We start from the raw sequence: 8599 nt of genomic DNA on the forward strand, positions 1-8599 counted from the left end.
CTGTCGGGGGATGCGGCCGTGGTACCAGGCGTGGCTGCGCAGGTCCTCACTGCTCAGCAGCAACTCCTCCTCCAGCTCCTTCTTCAGCCTCTCGGGGGTCCTGTCCATGACGTGCCTTTCCTTGGAGAACTGCAACACAGGGACCCCAGTCACCAGTGACCTTCCCACCCTGCTCAGACTGGCGAGCCCAGGCCAGCCACCCGGAGAAGACGGCCTTGCAGTCAGCTGCTTTGCTATCAAAGCGGTATATGCCCAAAGCCCCGGTCAGGTAGGGGAGCCTGGATAATGATTACAATTAGCTGTGACCTTTCATTTCTCTGGCTGCAAGTGTGCAGTAAAATTTTCACCTGCACACAGGGATTATGACAGCAGAGTTAGCCAAACTGTTCCTTTTATCCGTCTGCTCGTGTAGCAGCTGAAAACGTGGGGAGCAGGGTGGGGGGCACCAGGGAGAGAGATGTGTGGGGCATGAGGAATATCGAAGTTGCCTAGGGAGCTTCCTCGTTCTCCTTCTGAACTGTCCTGACACACAGCTGGGAAGGCCACGGTCCCCACCTGGACCTGGAGGGACAATACTGTCCAAAGCGCTGCCTTGAGGACCTGAATTTTTTGCTACTGGCCAACTCCAGAGCAATTGGACAGGGTAATGTCTCCTGCATCTACTAACAGAAGTCTTGAGTTTGTGTTTTGTATGTAATTTTAATTTCATTTTTCTAATATTTCATTTTTTTTATAACAGACTGGAAATTGAAACTTAAAGAACTGGCTCTTCCCTTCAGGCAGTTTGAGAATCACTGTATCTAGGTCTTTGCCCATTGGCCGGGACAGGAGTTCTGGGTGGGTAGCACTCACTGGGGTTTAATTTAGAACCCACGCCCACTTACAACATATAAACTGAACTTGGACACCTGCCTGGCTCCTAGCAAAACCAGGCTCAGGGACTATGGCTGAAGGTCATACAAGAAGGAAAAGGTCATGTCCTTGTATTTTCTCAATTTCCCCAGGTTGGCCTCAAAAGCCTGTAGGACTCACAAAATATCCTCATCACTCTGCCCTGCACCTTAGCAAGGAAAGAGCCCCCAAACTGCCTTCAATCGAGGAAAAGACCTGGGGGCTTCCCCGGTGGCTCAGTGGTAAAGAATCCACCTGCCAATTCAGGAGACACAGGTTTGATCCCTGATCCAGAAGTTCCCACAGGCCGCAGAGCAACTAAGCCCACGTTCCACAACTACTGAGCTAGAGCTCTAGAGCCTGGGACCTCAACTACTGAAGCCGGCGCAACCTAGAGTCTGTGCTCTGCAACGAGAGAAGCCATTGCAATGAGACGTCTGAGCACTGCCACTAGAGAAAAGCCCACACAGCAATGAAGACCTGGCAGAGCCAAAAGAAAATAAATAAATTTTTTTTTAAAAAAAGAAGAAAAAGACTTGGGATTTTACTGCTGGATTCTTATCCTCAACCCATGAGGGCACTGGCAGTAGAATGACTCCTGGGCCACTTTCGAGGTGAGGCTCTGGCTTACTAATTGTTTACTTCTCCCCCCTCCCCTTCCCCTCCACTCCTCACAGTGCAGGCCCTCGGGAATGTTTGATGGATGAGCTGAATTCCTATCAAAGTGATGCTGATGCTGGCTGCCCACGGCACCCGCAGGCATTAGCAGTGATGTCTGACACTGTTGGCTTCGATCATTAATTATGTACAGGTACATCTGAAGAGAGCTCCTGGGGAAGACTTGAGTACAGAATGTAGGCTGTCATCCAGGCCACGTGTGCCATTCATTTATTGTCTGTCTCACCTCCTGCTAGATAATCAGCTTCACGAGACCAGAGCCCATCTGCCTACCTTGCTGTTGCCCTCGAGAAGTGCATGAACACGTGGGCTACTCCCTACTCACTGAATGAACAGATAACCCAAGATGAGGAAGGTCTGTGACTTTTCTTAGTTATGAAAGTTCTGTTTCCTCTCAAATTATCTGAAACCCTGTTATAGTTGGGTGTGTTGCCATACAGCTACAGGATGATATGCCTCAATCTCCCTCTCTTACTGGGAGGTGCAGCCACATGACTAAGTTCTGGCCAAAGAAGGATAAACTGCCACGCTGGTGGGACTTGCAAGCTGAGATGTGATGGCTGGAGCTGCAACACCATCCTGGAGCATGAGGAAGAAGCCAAGCCACAGGAATGGGGGTGGGGGGTTGGGCGGGCAGAAGGCCTGAACAAGCCCAGGTCCCTCACAGCAGTAAGGCCAACACCCCAGCCCCAGATTGCCCATTTCCAGGTCTTCCATGTAACCTCTCTTTTTTAAGCCTGTTATTTTCAGTGTTCCTCTCACTAGCAGCTGAGTTAAATCCTAGCTGATACTGTGACCCAGGCCTCTATTTAGCCACCCTGGCAATCTGTATGCCCAGCCTAAATCCCTTGTCCTGAGCCCTGAAAATGCAGCAACCAGCAGGTCCCATCCTCTGTATAACCCTCCACTGAAACTGCATTTGCCCTAAGCCCTGAAGCTATTGCCGTACTTCTGTTTGCATTCTCCTTGCTCCCTGCTACCCAACACCCAGGCCATGTCCCCCCACCCTCACCCTCTCTCTCTCTCTCGCATCTCATCAACATCAAAGTTGTTTTTAACATTTATACATGACAATCTTTTACTCTAGGTTTTGAGATAATATTTTTCACACTTGTTACCGAAAATATAAAATCAGCTCTGTTATTTCTGTCCTTAGAGGAAAGTGCACAATTACTGCTCTCTTCCCCTATGGACTTGAGAGGCACTCTAGGGAGGTACCTAGAGAAGAGAGAAAAGATCAGAAAGACCGACCCTCTCAAATAATCTGGGACAGAAACCAGACTTCAAAAAATAAGCCCTTAAGCTCTTGCATAATTTGTGAAAAGTCAGGAGGTTACACAGTTGTCTAGACTTGTATTTTAAAAGAGGAGGAGGAGAAGGAAAAGGGAGGAAGATGGGGAGAGAGAGGGGAGAGGGGAGCGGGGGAGACAGAGCCACAGTGAGCAAGAACTGCAAAGGGCTCCTTATTTCAAGCTGCTGAGGGCTGGTTCTACCGCATTAAAAGGAGGCAGGTGGGCTGCTGGGAGCGTCTGCTTCAGCAGATGACATGGGCGGTGTCTCCCAAACAACTGAAGAGGCGAGTCAAAAGTCACCCACAGGTGACTGATCACCCTCATGATGAAATAGTGGTTATTTGGAGGGTTATTTGGAGTGGTTATTCCTTTTAGAACTTTCACTTGTAGTTTTAATCATATATATTAACACAACTTTTATTTTTCTCAAGTGCCTGTTTTATGAACTCTTGACCTTGGTGACTCTGATTTTGCCACTGTAGGTAAGTATTTTGATCAGCTAGCAACCCCATGGGTGGTGAGGGGTGACCATAGAAAGGTTGGCGAAATGTATCCATCTGACTGCACTGTGACTGCTACTTGTGCACCTTGAGGACCAGAAATGACCAGGAATGACCAGACCTGTGACACTTGGCAGAATTCAGACGGCTTCCCCCAAACAACGGAAACTTTGCTAATGGCGCACCCTTCCACTTAATTGCTCCCATCCGGCAGGCATTTGAAATTTCTTCTGAAATGCCGCCATCTTGGATAATTTGGGGGTCTTATGGGGCTTCCCTGGTGGCACAGAGGTTAAAGCGTCTGCCTGCAATGTGGGAGACCTGGGTTCCATCCCTGGGTCAGGAAGATCCCCTGGAGAAGGAAATGGCAACCCATTCCAGTATTCTTGCCTGGAGAATCCCATGGACGGAGGAGCTTGGTGGGCTACAGTCCATGGGTTGCAAAGAGTCGGACACGACTGAGTGACTTCACTTTCACTGGCTACAAAGTAAATTCTAGTGATTTAAGGTAACACAACAGTACCTCAGCAACGTTTTTTTTTTGTTTGTTTTGTTTTAATTGGAGGCTAATTACTGTATTGCAGTGGTTTTTGCCATACATTCACATGAGTCGGCCATGGGTGTACATGTGTCCCCCATCCTGAACCCCCCTGGTTTTTATCCCATTTGCATGGTCATCCATGTCCTCTGAAATTCTAATTGATACTACTAATGAATCCTCCCGGCCTTCCTTAAATTACCTTCTAAGGAGAGCCTAGAGGAGAGCAGCTCTCACTCATACACTGTTAGTTTATGCACAGCCGAGAATTCAGCATGAGAGACTGAATGAGGGACAGGTCCCAGCCCTCCGACAGCTTCCAATCTTGGGAAAATAGGGAGGACACAGCACATCTTCCATACCCGGTCGAGTCCCCATAGCCTTCTCCCCAGGCTGATCTCTTCACATATGTTTCCACACACATCTTCTGAATTCAATGTGCTTCAAAGACTGGCTGGACACAGTCATTCTCAATCTGCACTGGGCACCATGTACCCAGGCATGTGTAATTTCAGCTCTGCTCTCAGGTTACACTGGACAGAAGTGCACTGCTCACCAGCCCTTTGGACTTTACATCAACTGCCAGACAGAGACAGCACGGAAATAATTAGGAACAATCAGTCTCTCAAACAGATGCTATAGATGTTCCTAACGGCCACCTTATAGTTGTACAACTTTTTCTTCAGGCTCAAATTCTCCATTTGTCCTTAACTTTGAACTTCATTCCAAGAAGACAAGTCTGATTCCTTGTCTCTCAAGCCTCTTATCTTTAGGGGAGACCACAGACAAGGGACTTCGGTTTCTCTGCACCAGCACAGGCTCTGGCCACCCCGATCTCCTCCGCACACAGCAGGTGGGCCACAACTTCCAGAGGGAGGGAAGATGCTAGGCTTTGGATCAAGAACATTCTGCCCACGAGCCTTGACAGGTTCATTCTAGGGACCAATCCCACTCACAGCCCCCATAAAAGAAAGATGCAGTCTGGACATACATCTTCTACTCCACATCTTGCCTGAGTTGGATCTATCAGAGATTTCAGAGCAGTTGCTTTTTTTTAGGAGGGGGACAGAAGGGTGTAATAAAAAGTGCTGTGTACGTAAGTTAAGTAATAAGCATACCTTGATCAGGAAAGAAAAGGAAGGAAGGAAGGAAAGGAGGGAGGGCTTAGCAACTACTGTATCAGAATTACCACTCACATGGCTCCACTTCTAAAACTTCATCTGGTCCCAGTCGTTAGCATTGGGGTCTGAGATGAGAGGCAGGTAAGCTGATAACTATGGCAAAGAAAGGGATGGATGAGGTCCACAACTGTCCAACCACACTGAAGAGTAGCTGGAAAGTTCATTAATTACTATAATTGTTGCTTCTCACGGAAATCTGAGTCTAACTACTACTTTCCTATTGCTGGCATTTTCATAACTCTAATACCAACGAAAGTTACAGCACAGCCTTTAAGAGCTCAGGCCAGCCTGCCCGCTACATCCACAGGCCACTGTGCCACTCACCAGCTGTGTGGCTTAGGGCAAGTGACTTTACCTCTCTGCAGAGCTCCCGGTCTTTACAATGAGGATAATAATGTATGATGAGAGGTTAATAAGGATGAAATGGATCAATATCTGTGAAGCACTTATACCATGGTACACAGACGGCACTGTTAATGGTTTTTATAGACATATCAGAACACTATTCTGGTTAACTAGAATGGAAGGTTTACGTTTGAGATGTTTAAGGTCTGATGCACAGCCATGATGAAGTGGGTGGGCTGGTATTTGGGAGGAAAGCAGCCTGGTACTTGGCCACGTGTCCACTGTCTACTTCAGTCCTCTTAAGAACCTCACTGTCCACCTGCCCCAGGTGGTCCAGTTTTGTGGCCAGGACCGGTCCTGGCTTGCTGAGGTTGGCTCTGAAAATCACTCTAATCTGGAATGCACATCTCTGGAGCCTCACATGGCAGGCAAGTCTGGTCTTGACTTGCTGGAATAGCTGGAGCCCAGGAGATGCTTGGAAAACACATTCTGGAGGCACAGAGCCAGCTCCGCTGACGTGCTGGGAACCTCGATTAACGAGGAAACCTACATTTCAACAGTTCTCCGAGGAAGAAAAGCTGGTCCAGCTGCGGGAGGAACAGCTTGGGTCTTGAGAAGGCTGTGTGATGTGTGATCTTGCATTTCAAATCAGGCAGAACAATGGGACCCAGCCTCTCAGGAGGTTTGCGTTGTAAGTGTGCGTGTGGGGGTAGGGGGCGGGGGGTGGGTGGGGGAGGGAGGTGTGTGTACCACAAGCGCAATGGGTGGGAAAGGCCCAGAGCAGCTCATTTGTGCGCAGGAAACATAGAGGATTAGAAAAAGATGGCATCTGCATTATAATTAATATTTATTTTACTCTCTCCCTGCCTGTAAGAAAAGCTTCCCAGTTCCCACAGAATTTTAAATTGTGCAAGGTCATGGAAAGACCATGTCCCCGGGCTGGGAGCTGTGTGTGGAAAGGAGAAGATTGTGAGGCGCCATCGTGGGGCCACTGACAGATAGCTCAACTGGTAAAGAATCCATCTGCAATGCAGGAGATTCCGGTTCAATTCCTGAGTCAGGAAGATCCCCTGGAGAAGGGCATGGCAACCCACTCCAGTATTCTTGCCTGGAGAATCCCCACGGAGAGAGGAGCCTGGTCAACTACAGTCCACGGGATTGCAAAGGTTCGGACACGACTGAGTGACTAAGCACAGCACAGGCTGCAGGCGGGCAGTGACAGCCTGGGGCCCACCCTCCCGAGGGCACAGTATCCTAGAAGCCAATACAGGGAATGGTGTAACACATCCTTGAGCACTGAAGACAGAGCACTGAATTCTCATCCCTGCCCCTCCGGCTCCTTAGTCTGGGGGAAATTACACCACCTGTTGATCCTTTGATTTTCCTCTGCGACATAAGGGCTCCCTATGGGATAGGGAGGAGGAAGGAGAGGATAGGATATCAGGGTTGGCCCTTGAGGGTAAAACTTGAGAAGAGGGAGAGTGCTTTGGGCATTTGAGCTAAGAGCACCTGGGCTTTATCAGATAGAGGTTCTGGTTGGGGTGGAGAGGGCTGAAGCAGGCAGAGACATCTGGTCACAACATTGCTTTTTTCCTCGCCAAGAGAGCTCTATCTTTTCTCTATGTGGTTCAGACCCACTTCCCTGGCCATTGCTGGCTGACCCAAGCTGGCCCAATCAGAGTTCTTCCTGGGATCTTTCTAAGTGAATTGAGTAAAAAAACACCCTGCTGCTGCTGAGTCACTTTAGTTGTGTCCGACTCTGTGCGACCCCATAGACGGCAGCCCACCAGGATGCCCCGTCCCTGGGATTCTCCAGGCAAGAACACTGGAGTGGGTTGCCATTTCCTTCTCCAATGCATGAAAGTGAAAAGTGAAAAGTGAAAGTGAAGTTGCTCAGTCATGTTCGACCCTCAGCGACCCCATGGACTGCAGCCTTCCAGGCTCCTCCATCTATGGGATTTTCCAGGCAAGAGTACTGGAGTGGGGTGCCATTGCCTGCTCTGGAAATATCATGAGACTGGAAGTACGGAGGTTGCTTCATTTTTTGACCCACAGTGTGGATGAGACTGGGCTGGGAGAATGAAATCATTGTGGGAAGAGAAGAGGAGCAAGAGATGGAAGTATCAAGTGGCATGCATGTCCCTAACCCCAGGGGATTGCATCAACTTGTCAACTCCCCTGTGACCTCAGTTAGTTTGCACTGGACTCCTGTCACTTGTGACCAGAGAAGTCCCGACCAGGAAGGTGGGGATAGGACAGATCAGACAGAGGGGCACTGCAGGCTGAGGGCTTAGACCTCCACACTCCAGACAGTGAGGGTTGTTGACAACTGCTGCCCGGGATGGCAACAGGTACAAAGAAAGAGATGCTTTTAGACAGATCAATCTGGCTGCAGTGAGCAGAAGGGAGTGGAAGGGGCTGGGGTTAGTGGCACAAGGCCAGTTCAGTCTTTTGAAAGGTGCTGATGATGCCCAAATCCCCATTTCCAGCCTTTAGAGCTGGTGCCGTGGTAGGATATTTACCAGAATCCACTTCAGAGCTCAGATGTCGATATGGATAAATGGAACTCATCTTCTCTGGAAAGCCTGCTCTTCTCCCCCTCCCCCAGACACTGGCACCTCCTCTGCCCTCATTACTCACACAAGAACCCTCAGAACTGGCTTCCACTGATCAAGCAATTCCTGATTTTCCCTCTCACTAAGGTCCATTCTAATCCCCATGAAAGTTACCCTGTCCTGTTTTCTCTAAACCTTTACAATCGCCTCCTGACAATTTCCCTACCTCCGTGGTCCAGTGGTCCAACCGCCGCCTACAAAGTCAGAGACTTCTGTAATTCCTGCTCAGGGACTTTAGTCAAGGGGTGCCCCACTAGGGCTCACACGAGTCACAGTCTCTCCCAACCCCTCTTCCCCGCAAACAAACGGGCTTCTTACATCTGGTCTGCACTCTCCCAGGGCTCAGACCTCATCCATAAGGGACACAGACATGCATCCTGCCCTCTCCTCCCAGATTCCTGAGCTATGAACACATTACATTTCTCACAGCCCTGTGAGCTACAGCACCACCCTGGCCGTATACTGATACCTCATATTGGGAGCCAGGTCTGAATTCGATAGAAGGCCCAGGTCATGAGAAGGTGCGGATACATAAGTGCAGACATCTTTGTGGGTCACC

The 8599-nt window shown here is 49.3% G+C and overlaps 1 protein-coding gene and 1 long non-coding RNA gene across 12 annotated transcripts in view; one reads left to right on the plus strand and one right to left on the minus strand.

Annotated features, from left to right (window-relative positions):
• BCAR3 (BCAR3 adaptor protein, NSP family member) overlaps positions 1-8599 on the minus strand; it is a 259712-nt gene that overhangs the window by 29599 nt on the left and 221514 nt on the right. For 10 of the 11 annotated variants that reach the window (XM_086391286.1, XM_086391285.1, XM_086391284.1 and 7 more), the window contains one exon: positions 1-129. The exons of the other annotated variant lie outside the window; for it this stretch is intronic. In XM_086391286.1, coding sequence (XP_086247412.1) covers positions 1-129 — 129 coding nt within the window. The remainder of the gene's footprint in view (positions 130-8599) is intronic. 11 annotated transcript variants of the gene reach the window in all.
• LOC147375830 (uncharacterized) overlaps positions 129-8599 on the plus strand; it is a 26589-nt gene continuing 18118 nt past the window's right edge. The window contains exon 1 of the long non-coding RNA XR_015160525.1: positions 129-6116. This is a non-coding gene — a long non-coding RNA (uncharacterized LOC147375830). The remainder of the gene's footprint in view (positions 6117-8599) is intronic.

Source organism: Bos grunniens, chromosome 3 (assembly GCF_055505025.1).
Source record: "Bos grunniens cultivar Pamir isolate PY7600 chromosome 3, Bosgru_T2T1.0, whole genome shotgun sequence".
Taxonomy (NCBI): Eukaryota; Metazoa; Chordata; class Mammalia; order Artiodactyla; family Bovidae; genus Bos; species Bos grunniens.